Source organism: Enhydra lutris, unplaced genomic scaffold (genome assembly GCF_002288905.1).
Source record: "Enhydra lutris kenyoni isolate GAN:26980312 unplaced genomic scaffold, ASM228890v2 scaffoldscaffold6, whole genome shotgun sequence".
Lineage (NCBI taxonomy): Eukaryota > Metazoa > Chordata > Mammalia > Carnivora > Mustelidae > Enhydra > Enhydra lutris.
In genome coordinates, this window is record NW_019154090.1 from 31,639,061 (window position 1) to 31,655,194 (window position 16,134).

General features: G+C 40.8%; 1 protein-coding gene across 3 annotated transcripts in view; it reads left to right on the forward strand.

Moving 5' to 3' along the window:
- LOC111141454 (minichromosome maintenance 8 homologous recombination repair factor) overlaps nt 1-12,061 on the forward strand; it is a 45,036-nt gene extending 32,975 nt beyond the window's left edge. For 2 of the 3 annotated variants that reach the window (XM_022494027.1, XM_022494028.1), the window contains 4 exons: nt 162-371; nt 1,629-1,705; nt 9,286-9,475; nt 11,822-12,061. In XM_022494027.1, coding sequence (XP_022349735.1) covers nt 162-371; nt 1,629-1,705; nt 9,286-9,475; nt 11,822-11,914 — 570 coding nt within the window. In that variant the 3' untranslated portion in view covers nt 11,915-12,061. The remainder of the gene's footprint in view (nt 1-161; nt 372-1,628; nt 1,706-9,285; nt 9,476-11,821) is intronic. The other variant, XM_022494029.1, reaches the window with a different exon arrangement.
- The last annotated feature ends 4,073 nt before the right edge of the window (nt 12,062-16,134 follow it).

Genomic DNA, 16,134 nt, shown 5'->3' on the forward strand with positions numbered 1-16,134 from the left:
TTAACTGAAATAATCTAAGCCAGCTAGACTGAGCTAGAACTACAGTGTTTGTCTTATTTGGAAAGTCTTTTAGAATTTTTTATGTTATCTAAACAAGTTATTTTAATAGAAAGATTTTATTTGCTATCCTTGTAATGTTGGGGCTTTTTATCATGCTTTAGGTAGTTCCTGGAGAAACAATAGATCTAATTCCCCACCAGCTATTGAGAAAGTACATTGGTTATGCTCGGCAGTATGTCTATCCAAGGCTATCCACAGAAGCTGCTCAGATTCTTCAGGATTTTTACCTTGAGCTTCGGAAACAGAGCCAGCGGTTAAATAGCTCACCCATCACCACTAGGCAGCTGGAATCTCTGATTCGTCTAACAGAGGTTTAAGTTCATGCCTTTTTTTTTTTTTTTTTTTTAACTTAAAAATGAGGGGAAGAAGTGATGTGATATCTCTCCATTTCCTGCATATAATTAACTCAGTTTTTCTTTGAACTAAAAGACATTAGAAAGGATGTATAGAAGTTCTTAAAAATGTTTGGTCAGGGGCGCCTGGGCGGCTCAGTCATTAAGTGTCTGCATTTGGTCCTGGTCATGATCCAGGTGTCCTGGGATCAAGCCCTGTGTCAGGCTCGCTGCTCAGCAAGAAGCCTGCTTCTCCTGTTCCCTCTCCCCCTGCTTATGTTCCCTTTCTCGCTGTCTCTCTGTCAAATAAATAAATAAAATCTTAAAAAAAAAAAAAAAAGGCAACAAAACTTCCACACCACCATTTAAAAAAAATGTTTGGTCATATCTCTTTCATAACCAAAGTATAGCCACTTCTTTCCAGGCATGGGACTAGCACCTCCCATGCAATTTTTCTTTTTTCCCCCTTTTACTGACATTTTAGACTCTTGGAGTATGACAAGTGGTTAGGTTAATTAAGGATTCTAAGATTCTAAGTTGAATATATGGAAACATGGAATGTGTCGGTATTTGATACATGACAGGTCCATAAGGATAGTACCTATTTTTCTTTTTCTTTTTTTTTTTTTTTAATTTTAATTATTTATTTGACAGAGATCACAAGTAGGCAGAGAGAGAGGGGGAAGCAGGCTCCCTGCTGAGCAGAGAGTCTGATGCGGGGCTCCATCCCAGGACCCTGGGATCATGACCTGAGCCGAAGGCAGAGGCTTTAACCCACTGAGCCACCCAGGCGCCCCAGTACCTATTTTTCTAACAGCAGTAACATTTATTCACAGATTTGGAATGCTAGGAGACTCTGGCAATTAAAATTAGCTGGAGTTTGGGCTTTTTGCATTTAAAATCAGATTATCCTTCTGTGTTGTTTTAACAAATTGGTTAGGCATGATTTCCTGAAAGTAAAAGGCAAGGAAAAACCAAATATTTCATAATCAGTTTTTCTGAAATGAACACTTAGAAAGATCTATGTTAGTAGATACAAACAGATTTTCATCCAGATTTTAAACGAGTGATTGTTTTCATACTCAAGTTTTCAGATAATTTTATTCCGACTTTTCATATTTTAGTCCCCCCCCATCAGTTTTTGTGTAAAATGAATAAATGAAATAAGCTTTGATATACTATCCTCTCAGTGTAAATATACTTTTGTTATGTAAAAATGCTTGTTTTCTTTCAAAGGCACGAGCAAGGTTGGAATTAAGAGAGGAAGCAACCAAAGAAGATGCTGAGGATATAGTTGAAGTTATGAAATATAGGTAAGATTAGCTGCTGTTTTAAATGAAATACCAGTCATCTTTTCATCTCAAATTATATATTTAATTAGGCAAAGCAAAATTATTTTTATCTAGCCCATTTGATTCTCTGAACAAACTATACTTTCTTGGTTTAAAATATCTGTGTAAATCTTTATATTAAAAATGTGTTTTTTGAATGGGTAATACATTCACATAGTTCTAAAATAAATGCAAGAATACGTATTTTGAGAATGCTCAAAAGCAACGTCATAATAGGTAAAATCATCAGCACTTAATGACTACTAACCCTTTCAACCAATCCCTAACATATTATCTTTTGTCTGGTGCATTGGTTTAGTATTACACAGTGCCTGCACTGTCCATTTTCTCTTTTACATGATTCAGTACTGGTTTTGAGGGGTCTTGTAGATGAAATTTTTACCAAGCTGGCTTCATTCCCTCTCCAGTTGACTTCATTGTGTTGGAGACTCTCCAGTTGCCATTTATAAGCAACCAGGTAGTCTAGGAATTACAAGACTGTCTCCTACAACGTGCTGCCGGAGGTTCAGTGTACTAGCATATGACATAGAAGAGTGCCCACAAATACCGGTTGTCTGCCTGACTTCTGGTAGACCAGACCAGTAAGAAACCTAGAGACTGCCCTAACAGAGATCCTTTTTTCTCACTAGAAAACTAAGTCAGTGAATCTAACCAAACTTACAGAAAATCTGGATTCTAAACTTTTTCCCCCCAGTTAAAAACAAGGACAAGCAGTAGGGACTTCTTGTTTAATGACAAAAAGTTGCCTCTTTGTTTACATTCTTTCTGAGCACCTTGCTCTTAAACTCTCCATCTGTGTGGGTGGGGCTAACATTTACTTTTCCATTTAATGATCTCTCACCCTTTGGGCCTTCTGGCCTGATTCTGCAAAACAGTGTCATGTGCTTCTACTTCATAGACTTTTGGCTATCAAGCAAGTCAGGGATAAAACTACCTTGTCACCCTCTTTTACCTGTAACATTCCATTTTTGAAGCTTCACCCTTATTTAGTTTCCATAGGCCTCAGACCCGAGACACTGCCTCAAGCAGCCATCTGGTATTTGTCCACAATAAGTCCACTGGTCTGATTTGTTCTCATATCTGAGCATTACACTTAAGATAAATTATTCTTTCAACCTTTTCGATAAAAATGGTATATTGCTAATTTGTAATTGGTTCTGCATGTCTGAATCTTCATCTTGGACAGTGTTTACATGTACTTTTCCATCTAAGAGGAACTCTGTGGCATTTCTTGTAGAACTTTATATTTGTTTCTACTTCTCAAAACTGCCTTGCTGGTAACTCTGAATTAGCCTTAGGCTGTCAGTTTACTTCTATGCTTCAAAAAAAGTTACCTCGTTGTTAACTATAAACAGTACCTACGTGACATTACCAGGTTGTTTCTTTGAATTGAATGTGCTTTACTGGCTTTCATAAAAATTTTCAGATAACGAGAATAGGCTGATTCCTAGTGATTGGAATTACCTGCTGTTATTTCCATAATGTATGTCAAGACTCAGTTAAACACACTGAGACTAGATTGTGAATTAAACTTTCCGTACTTTCTGACCTTAGTCTATACTCTGTAAGAGCAGGGACTTTATCTGTTGTATTTACCAGTGTACTTCCAGGATCCAGAATCATACCTACCACACAGTATGCCCTCAGTAAATATACTGTATTGATAGTAAAGTTAACCGTAGTAATCATTTTTCATTCATTAACTCTTCATTTCAGAGTTTCTTTCTCTTGAGTTTTTGAATGTTTGCCCTTAATGTGTTTTTGAACCTTAAAATTACATTTTAACTTGGAAGCAGTAGTCAAAATAAGAAAAATCTAAACTTTGATACAGTTGATCATAGTTATCAAAGCACATAGCTATAAAAACTAAATGTTTATGGGTAAAAGTTTACATAAGTTTTCTTTAAAATTAAAAATATACTAAGAAGGGGCACTCTTGGGTGGCTCAGTTGGTTAAGCGACTGCCTTTGGCTCAGGTCATGATCCCAGGGTCCCGGGATTGAGTCTCGCATTGGGCTCCTGCCTCAACGGGGAGCCTCCTTCTACCTCTGACCCTCTCCTCCCTCATGGTGTTTCTCACTCTCTCTCCAATCAATCAATCTTTTTTTTTAAATATACTAGGAAGTACGGGAGAATAGAGCCATCTTGAAAGATGAAAGAAAATTGAGTTTTTTCTCTTTCAGGAAAGTGGCTCAGATATTTATAAATCTTCACATCTGAACCCATATAGCTTAGATTCAGATCCTACATATGCCACTCATTGGCTCTGTAACATTTGGCAAATACCTTACTAGACTTTCCTTCTTTATCTGTAAAATGGGAATAAGAATAGTCCCTAAATCAGAGGATTGTTGGGCTAAATGGGATAGGATATGGTGGTTAAATATAATTAAGGTGGGGGCACCTGGGTGGCTCAGTGGGTTAAAGCCTCTGCCTTCGGCTCAGGTCATGATCTCAGGGTCCTGGGATCGAGCCCCGCATCGGACTCTCTGCTCAGTGGAGAGCCTGCTTCCTCCTCTCTCTCTCTCTCTCTCTCTCTCTCTCTCTCTCTCTGCCTGCCTCTCTGCCTACATGTGATCTCTGTTTGTCAAATAAATAAATAAAATCTTTAAAAATATATATATATGATCAAGGTGAACATAAGTTGTTAATAATTAACATAATAGCATAAAGCATTTTTGGAAAAGTATCTTATGAGAAATAAGCTCTTGTTCTGTTATGGAATGGGGACTGGATCCTGGACAAAAAAAACAAGCAGCATTCGGAGACCTTGAAGGATCACAGAGGTTTATTTTATGCTGGCAGGCTCAGAGGAGAGTAATCTCTCTTGGTCTGAGCCCCAAGCACAAACAAAGGGGGTAGTTTATACACTTTTACTTCCATATCTGTGCCACTCTTATGGCTGTGGCCTGTGGGGCTAGGTGGGGCTAGAGGAAAACCTGGAATGGCCCTGGGGCCAGGACTTGAATTCCCTTGCTGGATTGGTCGGCCACCTCAGAACACAGATTTATTTTATCATTCCCCCCTTTGATGCCCTTTTAAACACCTAGTTTAGAGGGCATCATTTTTATTATCTATGGGGCAATAGTAAGGAGCAGCTGGAGTCTGATCTTGGCAATGTGTGATAAGCCTGATAAGGGCATTAAAAATACAAGGACCAAATGCTACTGTGAGGAGGAGCATAAGGAGGGGGCCGATGAGGTGGGTGAACCAAGGGAACCATTTGCTAGTAACGGTAATGCGAGAGTTGAGAGGTTCCCCCCACCCCCGCCCCCACCAACGCCAGCTCAGGGCAAGCTAAAAGCAGTGAGGAGGAACAGCACACCACGTAGCAGAAAACGAGGACTGACTGGGGTCAGGAAAATCATGGTGAAATGTGCTTAGGAGTAGACCTCAGTTGTGGGTCCACAACCTTAGTTAGAGGGAGCCATTGTGGCTAGCCGGACAGCAGATAAAACCTGTGGACAAGTAAGGGCAGTAAAACACCCTAGGGTTACTCAGTAAACAACAATAATGGCAAGTCTCTGGGGGAAAGTCCAGTCAGAAGGGGCAATAGTATAGAGTCCAACCCCTAGGATGAGGAATATCATGCTGATGAGAGCTAGGGACCACGGCAAGCAGGTGTTCATTATTTGGTGGGGTCTCGTCAGAGATGAAGCCAGAGTGGATCTGTAGGGTTTGACTGGACTTTCCATTGGTGTGGCTCGTCATCTGAGTGATGGGCTTTTTTTCATTCTGGAGTGTTGGACCCATAGGATGATACCAGAAATCTTAAGGGTAGTAGGGGTGGTTAGAACAACAGTGTGAGACCCTGTCCACTGTGGTTTGAGGGGGTCCTTTTTTTAATCTTTGATCTACACTGCCTGGAAGGAGTGTACCTGGGACCCTAAGGAGATTGGGGCCCTCTCAGGGCCTTTGTAATTATTTAAGGTGGCCCCAGGGCCTGAAGGTTTTTTGTTTTTTGTTTTTTGTTTTTAATCTTCAATTTGATGTAAGTTTCCTGGAAGGCTCCCCAGGCATGGGGGAGGCCATCCATACACTAATTTGAAAGGGGAGTAATGTAGAGTCCCAGGTGTGCAGCAGGCATGTAGGAGGGGGGGTAGCAGATTTGGCCATGGGAGGCAAGTCTCCTGAAAAAACTTTGCTAAGGTTCCCTTGAGGGTGTGATTCATTTGCTGTTTTCCCTGAGCTTTGTGGCTGGTAGGCAGTGTGGAGTCTCCAGGTGATGCTGAGAGACTTGGTTAAGACCTGTACAATGTCTGCTACAATGTGGGCCCACTCTCACTATGGATTGTTAATGGCAGGCTGAACTGGGGCACGATCTCCCACAAGAGGACTTTGGCTACTTCCCGGCTTCACTCCATCCTGGTCGGGAAGATTTTGACCCATCCAGAGAATATGTATACTTTTACTAGGAGATATTTGAATCCACTGCTTGGCTGCACGTTTGTAAAGTCTATTTCTAGATCTTTGAAAGGGGTTACTTCCATCCCCGGACACCTGGCGGGCGGGGGCTGCGGTGCAGGTCGAGCATTATTTTTAGCACATGTTATGCATTGCTCACTGGCTGCTCGACATAGTGCTGGCTGCTGGCTGATGTAGTAGTACTTTTTGGAGGGCCTGTAAAGCAGTTTTTTCCAGGTGGGGGAGTTTGTGGTATTTTTTGACTAGATGTCTTCCTGTTGCTGTTGAGATGAAGACATGCCCATCTGGCATCATCCACCAACTCTTTTTAGTCCAGGTGGCCCCCTCAGCCATGTCCTTACTGGCTGTCGTCTTGGCAGCCTCATCTGCCAGGTGATTTCCCCGTGCTATGGAGTTGTCTCCTTTCAGGTGTCCCTTACAGTGCAGGATTGCTATTTCTCTTGGAAGCCAGATGGCTTTGAGGAGTTTTAGTATCTCTTCGTTTTTGATAGCTTTTTCTGCGGCAGTTAGAAGGCCCCTCTCCTTGTAGATGGCCCCCTGTATACGCACAGTAACAAAGACGAACCAAGAGTCAGTGTGGATGTTGACCCACTTGCCTTCATTGAGGGTGAGGGCTCCGACTAAGGTGTATAGTTACGCCTGTTGTGCTGACTGTGCGGCTGGTAATGCTTTAGCGTCTAAGACTTCAGTGCTTGTGGTCACTGCATAATCTGCTTTCTGGGCACCTTCTTGTAGGTAACTGCTGCCATCACTGAACAGCACAAGCTCTGGGTTTTTTATGGCTTGATCCTGTAAGCCTGGAAAGCTTGCATAGACTTTATCAGTTACTTTGGAACAGTTATAGTCTGGTTCCCCTTCTTCCGTGGGGAGAAAGGTTGCTGGGTTTAATGTTCTTACTGTTTTGGATTCTCGCAGAGGAGCCCTTGGTATCGTGTTAGCCGAGAGCTGGAAAGGAAGCGGTGCCCGTGTGTTCATGAGGGTCGCAACTGTATGAGGAACCTTGACATTAAGTTCTTACCCTGGGGTGAGCTTGTCTGCCTCCTTAATGAGTAGGACTGTGACTGCTAGCTCCCTGAGGCATGGTGGCTATCCTGCTGCCACAGAGTCCAGTTGCTTTGACAGATATGCAACTGGCCTCTGCCAGGGCCCAAGAGTCTGGGTGGATACCCCGAGTTCTTTTTTGTGTATAAAGAGATTGAAGGGTTTTTCTTACGTGGTAGGCCCAGGGCTGGAGCCCACCCCAAGAAAGCCTTTATCTCTGTGAAGGCAACCTTTGCTTCCTCAGTCCAGGCAGGGGGTTCTCGATTTGGTCCCCCTGAGAGATCATAGAGGGGTCTTCTTATTGCTGAGAACCCAGGAATCCAGATGCGGGAGACTACTGCAGCCCCCAGGAATTCTTATAGGCCCCCCTTTTTTTCTAGGGTTATGGCAAATAGATGACCTTCTTTTTCTCTGGCCCTAGTTCTCTCTTCTCTTTGGTGAGGAGGAAACTGAGAGATTGGACCTGTTGTTGGCAGATGTGTGCCTTCTTCCATGAGGTTAGGTATCCCCAGTTTGACAGGAGCTGTGGAGGGCCTTTTTGCCTTTTGTGCAGTCTTGTGTGTCAGGGGCGAGGAGGAGGTCATCCACATACTGGAGGAGGATGCATGGATTTGGGACCACTGTAGGGAAACAGCCTCATTGATGGCCCGCAGGACCAGGTCCTCACCTGACAAGTCTCTTTTGAGTCTGGCAGGAACAGCAGAGCAGGGCTGGTCCAAGGTGACCAGGTGGGAGACTGCCAAAGATTAGGCAGGGTGCACTTTCTCCGTTACAACCCCTTGTTCCGTCACTGCCACACTATTGCCCCCAAACTGGTGGCAACAATGGGCCAGTGCGGTTGGGTTTCCCAGTGAGCGAACCAAATGTTACGGAACACGGACTGGATCCTGGCCAAAAAATCACGTGAAACTCAGAGACCTTGAAGGATCGGAGCTTTATTTTACACCGGCAAGCTCAGAAGAGAGTAATCTCACAAGGTCTTAACCCCAAGCACAAACAAAGGGGTTATTTTGTACACTTTCACTTCCGTATCTGTGCCACTCTTGTGGCTGTGGCCAGTGGGGCTAGGGGAAGACCTGGAATGCCCCTGGGGCTGGGACTGGGATTCCTTTGCTGGATTGGTTGGTCACCTCAGAACAGAGATTTTATCAGTTCATTATATTTATTTACATTAATTAAATTACATGTATTATTTATTACAGTCTTATTTGGATGATTCATTCCTATTTGTTCAGCTTTCTCTTTCATGTGGGCTCTTATTGTTCAGGGAACAAAATGAAGCTATGTTTTAGAAACCCTGTAAACTCATTGCTGTAAGCTCCTTAAGGGCAGGAATTATAACTGTTTTATTCACCACTACAAATCTACTGCCTAGCAGGTGACGAATTTGTATTTGATTAACCAATTCTGGATTTAAATAACATTTTTGCCTGTAAGCCATGATCTGTTCCATTGTACAGGCAGGGAGGGAATCAGCCACAGAACTGGATTACAGATGATGGCTAATTGTATCTCTGGTGTTTTCAGACTTCTGGCTAAAATCTGCTATAAAGTACATATGTCTTTCTTTGATGATACTGTGAAAATAAGAGGAAGCAGCAGAGAACTAGTGGATCCTTTCATTTCTGTCATGACTGCAAGTCTGCAGAACCCTTCTAGTTCATTCCCCTGGTATTTTTAAACATCTTTCATTTGTCAGATGCTTCCCTAGGAACTGGGAACATATCTTTATCCTCTAGAGCCTAAATTTAATATGTTTAGAATTTCTTTTTTTCATGAATCAAAAAGAATGTTCCAGGTATTTATATCACAGTTTATCAACTTTGTGTTCTTAAGCTTTTCTCTTCTCAAATGTACAAGTTTCTTAAAAGTGGTAACTATGTCTAAAAATGTCTTTATCTTCATATAGTTCAAACCATAGTGAATTTCATGGTGGCCATTCAGTCAGTACATGTTTAAATTTTTGCTACATGAGCCTCATGGTTATGTACACATTTTTCTTCTTATAACCTGAGACAAAAAATTTTGTAGCCATGCCACATTGTGTAACTTTGTTTTTCTCTCCTCTCACTAAGTATGCTAGGAACTTATTCTGATGAATTTGGGAACCTAGATTTTGAGCGATCCCAGCACGGTTCTGGAATGAGCAACAGGTCAACAGCAAAAAGATTTATTTCTGCTCTCAACAACATTGCTGAAAGAACTTACAATAATTTATTTCAATTTCAACAACTTCGGCAGATTGCCAAAGAACTAAACATTCAGGTATGATAAGCCAAATGCTTAATACATCTTTTTTATGACAATCTCATGAGGTCTTTAATAAGTATAGAGCTTTTAAATTTCAAAAGATTTGGGGGCGCCTGGGTGGCTCAGTGGGTTATGCCTCTGCCTTCAGGTCAGGTCATGGTCTCAGGGTCCTGGGATCGAGCCCCGCATCGGGCTCTCTGCTCAGCAGGGAGCCTGCTTCCTCCTCTCTCTCTGCCTGCCTCTGCCTATTTGTGATCTGTCTCTGTGAAATAAATAAGTAAAACCTTTAAAAAAAATTTTTTTTTCAAAGGATTTGGATGACTATGGAAAACAGTACAAAATTTCCCCAAAAAATTAAAAATAGAATTATGCTATGATCCAACAATCACACTACTGTGCACTTATCCAAAAAATACAAAAACACTAATTGAGAGTGATATATGCACCCCTATATTTATCACAGCATTATTTACAATAGCCAAATTATGGAAGCAACCTAAGTGTCCATCTATAGATGAATGGATAAAGAAGAAACAGTATGTGTATACACACACACACACACACACACACACACACACACCTGGAATATTACTCAACCATTAAAAAAATGACATCTTGCCATGTGCAACATGGATGGAGCTAGACAGTATAATGCTAAGTGAAATAAGTCAGAGAAAGACAAATACCACATGATTTCACTCATATGTGGAATTTAAGAAACAAACAAAAAAAGAGAAGGAAAGACAAACCAAAAACAGACTCCTAACTATAAAGAACAGATGGTTACCAGAGGGGAGGTGGGGGGAGGGGATGGGTAAAATAGGTGAAGGGGATTAAAAGTACACTTTACTAGGTATACCTGGCTGGCTCAGTCAGTGGAGGATGCAACTCTTGGATCTCAGGGTTGCATGTTCAAGCCCCACACTTGGGTGTAGAGATTACTTAAAAATAAAAATCTTTAGGAGCGCCTGGGTGGCTCAGTTAAGCATGTGACTCTTGATTTGGCTCAGGCCATGATCTCAGGGTGTTCAGACTGAGCCCCAAGTTTGGCTCTGCATTCAGCAGGAAGTCTGCTTAAGATTCTGTCTCCTGGGGTACCTGGGTGGCTCAGTCGTTAAGCGTCTGCCTTCGGCTCAGGTCATGATCCCAGAGTTCTGGGATCAAGTCCCACATTGGGCTCCCTGCTCCGCCGGAAGCCTGTTTCTCCCTCTCCCACTTCCCCTGTTTGCATTCCCTCTCTCGCTGTCTCTCTCTCTGTCAAATAAATAAATAAAATCTTAAAAAAAATAAAATGATTGTCTCCCCCTTTCCCTCTGTCCCTCCCACTCCCGTATGTGCTCAATTACAGGTGCATTCTCTCTCTCAAATAAGTAAATCTTTAGAAAAAATTAAAAATAAATCTTTTTTTTTAAGTACACTTATTATGAGAGGACTAAATAATATGTGGAATTGCTGAATCACTCTACTGTACCCCTGAAATGAATATAACACTAGTAACTATTTCTGGAATTAAAATTTAAAAAATAAAATGGAGATTGAAAAAAATAATATTTGGATGAAAAGAATGGAATAGGATTTTTTGGAGAATTTCAAAATATAAGCTTATTTATTTAAGCTATGAAATGAGCTGCTCAGAGCTTTTATAAAAAGTTGTTATCTAAAACACACACTTACCTCTTTTTCAGTATCTTGACAATTGGGAGAAACACGGCAAGACTCACTTTCCATATTTCTCTGACCGTCCCATGTGGGCAAGTCATCTTAACATCTTTGAATCTGTTTCCTCATTTGTTAAATAGACATATTCCATCTGCTCTACGTACTTCAAAGTTTTAGTGAAAATGGATGTAAGCACACAAAAGTTTACACAGAAAATTGCCCACTTGATTTCAGAATTGAAGCTAGTCTAATTTTTGTTTTGAAGCTAATCTAAAACAAAAATAAAAAATACTCTGGGGGTGCCTGGGTGGCTCAGTCAGCTAAGCATCTGCCTTCCGCTCAGGTCATGATCCCAGGGTTCTGGGATCGAGTCCTGTATTGGGCTCCCTGCTCAGCGGGCAGCCTGCTTCCCCCTCTCTCTCTGCCTCTCCCCCAGCTTGTGCTATCTCTCTCAAATAAATAAAATCTTAAAAATACTCTGGATCCTGGAGTTTTTATTTTTTATTGGCTCAGCTAATCAACTAGAATAGAATCTCATAATAGAATTGAAAGCTCATATGTAAGCAGTTTTCTCTGAGGAAATAAAAATAAATTTATTTGCCCAAGAAACTTGGGATTGTATATATCTGTTTGAGAGATTCATTTTATAAATCATATTTTTGCATATTACTTAATGGGCTGTTTTTTTATATTTTATTCCAGGTTGCTGATTTTGAAAATTTTATTGGATCACTAAATGACCAAGGTTACCTCTTAAAAAAAGGACCAAAGGTTTACCAGCTTCAAACTATGTAAAAGGACTACCAAACCAGCACCTCCAGGGATTATTAGCAGTATAAAACCATCTCAGTAATAAAGAATATGTTAAAAAAAAATACTGTTCTCTAGAAAATGACATGCTAAAAGTAATAGGAAAAGAGTATTAATTTAAAAAGTAACAAATTCAGGTGCTTATTTTTTACAGCTTTTCTGAAAGATTAAAAATAAATTGTTCATATTTTTAAATGATATGTAGTTTTATTTTTGAACTCTTTTATTCTTAGAAATATTTCATAGTTTTTCCTTTTTATATTAAATGTTCCATCTGGGTAAGTATTTGCAAAGTTACATCTTAAAGTTTAAATAGTTCTGACATACAAATACTGAATATCTTTCAGAAATAAATTGAAACCAACTTTCCAAAACAAATTGGAAATATTTTATATTGACATATTTAACTTAACATCTTAGCTACTGAAAAAAAATTTTAAATATGTTCTATTACCAAAGTTAAATATGTACCTGTTTTAAGTCAGTAGCTGTACAACGCTTATATTAAAAAACCAAGCAGCCTCATTAACTTACTTACTACACAGAAAGTGAAAATGCTCTTCTAAACCCTTCTGCATGCACACAATTTCCCATTTCGTTCCAATTTAGTTATATGTCATCATCTTATGTTAAATCTACATTTAGCCTCAACATTATTATGACTATGGAATATTACTCATTTCCTTTCTTGTACCAGACTTTTTTGTTTTCGTTAGAGTTAATAATCAGTTTTTCAACCATTTAGCTTTCTCTGTATCTACCACTAATTTGGCCCAGAGGCTCCACTGCAAGGCTATGTCTCCTCTTAGAACATGTAAACAAGAGGTGCCTGGGTGGCTCAGTGGGTTAAAGCCTCTGCCTTTAGCTCAGGTCATGATCCTGGGGTCCTGGGATCAAGCCCCACATTGGGCTCTCTGCTCAGCAGGGAGCCTGCTTCCCCCTCTCTCTCTGCCTGCCTCTCTGCCTACTTGTGATCTCTGTCAAATAAATAAATAAGATCTTTAAAAAAAAAAAAAAAGGTGCGAACAAATCAAATAGTCTATTTTAATTTCTTGGGGACATTTCTCCTGGTTCTCTCTAGCGTTTTCCAGTCTGAACTACATAGCTGTCATTTTGGGACTTCTCATTTTCTGTCTCATTTCCTAACTTTTATGTCTTTTTCTTGTTTCACTGCCTCCTTTTGGTAGAACCCATCGTCTAGTAGCTTCCTGAGAACAGTTCATTAGGCACATTCTACCCTTCCCTCTGGATTGATAGTTGGGGCATAAAATTTTAGTTTGTAAAACTAAAAATGTTGCTCTATTATTTCTAGTTTTCAGTGTTCCTGTTTAGAAATGCAAGGCCATTAATTGTTTTTATTCTTGCCATGTGATCTTTTTTATCTTGAGAAGGTACTGGGACTTTCCCTTTTCCCAGGTATTCTGAAATTTTATTATGTTTCATAGCTATCCTGGTAGTTTCTTATGCCAAAAATATTGGTGTCATCTTTACCTCTTTTTTTCTCTTACCCTCATATTAGTCCATCAAAAAATTCACTCAGCACTTTTAATTACTTCTAGTTCCATTATCCTGGACCAAACCACATCTCTCGTCTCACTTTGTAAGGACAAAGACTTTGCTTCATTCTGTAACCGCTGCCCCAACAGGTAAAACAAGATTCTGATACATACGCCATGAAGTCAATACACATAAATGGGTGATTATATCCCTTATAAACGAGGATACAGAACTTAACCAAAGTACGTAAGCAACTTGATTTAAGAATATGAAAATTTTCGGGGCACCTGGGTGGCTCAGTGGGTTAAGCCGCTGCCTTCGGCTCAGGTCATGATCTCAGGGTCCTAGGATCGAGCCCCACATCGGGCTCTCTGCTCAGCAGGGAGCCTGCTTCCTCCTCTCTCTCTGCCTGCCTCTCTGCCTGCTTGTGATCTCTCTCTGTCAAATAAATAAAATCTTTTTTAAAAAAAATATGAAAATTTTCAAGAGAATACAAAAGGTTTCTAGCAAGAGATGGAGGCATTCTCCCCTTTCTCTCCTGTGAAGTTGCTCACAACCAAAAAGACTGAAAAATAAAAATAGAGAGTCCATCTTCTGTGAACTAGAAGACAACTAGTCCCCAAACCCAACACACTAGGAAAAGCTGCCAAAAGCTATAGGGATGACCCAGACAGCCTTCCAAGGGGGAGGAGGCTGAGATGGTGCCTGGTGGTGAATACTGTAGAAGAAACCAACAAAGCCTATTTCTTAAAACGTACTTTACACACGTTTTGGGGTTAAAAAAAACCCCGTTTGCAGTCGTGCGGGTATGGCATATAGGTTGGCAGCAGCAGCTACTCCAGATCTTGCTGGAGTATAGAAATTGATGGAGAGAGGTTGTAGTACATAGTAGCCTATACTGTGAACTAGAACACACAGTATATATAGCCATATAAATATACTGCATTGTGTTGTTCAAAGAAGAAGAAAATAAATACTGCTTAAAAAGTCAAAGGTGAGAACTATGATAGGGAGAAACTTATAGAGGAAAAGATGATAATTATCAGAAGAATCTCCTCTGGTTTTCTTCCATCTTGTGGTGTTTATTTTGTTTCAGTTAATCACAAGGCCAAACTAGCAGCCAAAATTGTTTACATCTCCTCTGTGATCCCGGCTTTTGTAACTAACAGCCTCCAACCACAAACCCCAACACTTGTGTTTCACTTCCTCCCCAGTAAAGGCCATCCCCACCTAAAAACTTCCCACAACTATAGCAATAAAGGCCTAGGGTTCCCCTCACTCTTGTCTCCTGACCAACCTGGGTGCTTCCCCATGTGGCCCTTTGTGACATGGTATGCCCCCTTCTCTTAGTAAATGTAATTAATGCTTTCCAAAAGTGGTTCTCTTGTCTGTCAACTCATACCTGATTAAAACAAATCTCAGGTACAAATTTTAGAACAAAAACAGCAAGAAAACATTACATCATGAAAAGTTTTTTTTTTTTTTAAAGATTTTAATTATTTATTTGACAGAGATCACAAGTAGGCAGAGAGGCAGGCAGAGAGAGGAAGGGAAGCAGGCTCCTCGCTGAGCAGAGAGCCCGATGCAGGGCTTGATCCCAGGACGACCTGAGCTGAAGGCAGAGGCTTTAACCCACTGAGCCACCCAGGCGCCCCTCATGAAAAGTTTTTAAAATAAGAGCCTAACATAATCATGATGTTAACTTAAACCTAAGTATGTCACATTAATAAATGCAAATAGACTCATCTATTGAAACAAAAAGATTTTCAGATGGGTTCACAAACTGTTGTAAGCAAGATACACCTAAATAAATGTCATGTATTATCTGCAAGCTAACTCTAATCCCGGGCAACTCAGAATACCACTGTAGATTAGAGTGGAGTGGTGGAGCTATGGGGAGTAGCTACCGAACAGAACAACGCCTTTCACGTCTTACCCCATGTTCACACTCTCACCTTGATTCCCACTGCTCCCCTGTTCCTCACTCAGTCTGCTTCAGTCATGATGGTCTCTGCTGGTTCTAGAACATCCCGGGCACATTTCCTGAGGGCTTTTGCACATGGTGTTTCTACCATCCAATATGCTTTTCCACCAGAGAGCCACGTGGCTCATCCTCCCAACTCATCTGGGTCAAATGTCACCTTTGTAGTGCCATCTTTCCTAGATACTGTTTAAAACTGCACTCCGCCCCCTCCCCCGCCCCGCCCCCCCCAACCCTACCTTCCTTCCTGCTTTGTTTCTCTGTAGCAATCAGTACAATCTAATATACTATGTAGTTTATTTATCTTTTTTGTGTTTCTTTAGTTTGGCTAGAATGTAAGCTCCATAGGGATAGGAATTTTTTACTATTATCTTCACTGTTAAGTCTCCGGTCTCTATAGCAGATAGCCCAAAGCATCTGGCCTTAGGGAACATTGGAATGGACCATGAAGATTCAGTTATGGTACCAGCTAGGTGACAATACCTTGCAAGTCTGGGGTACCATCCTATGTGAATTTCTCCAAGTTAGTGCCCACTTTATGGTTCTGTTTCTCCCACAGCCAGAAGACATGGGCCTTGGAACCAAGGTACAAATTTTAGAACAGTTTTACTGTTACTTCTAATGACCATTCATAAAGTTTTTGTTTTGCATCCCCATAAAATTGGGCTTTACTAGCTAGAGGTCTTACTATCTGAAGGAGGAAAACGTCTGTCAGAGGACACAGCAA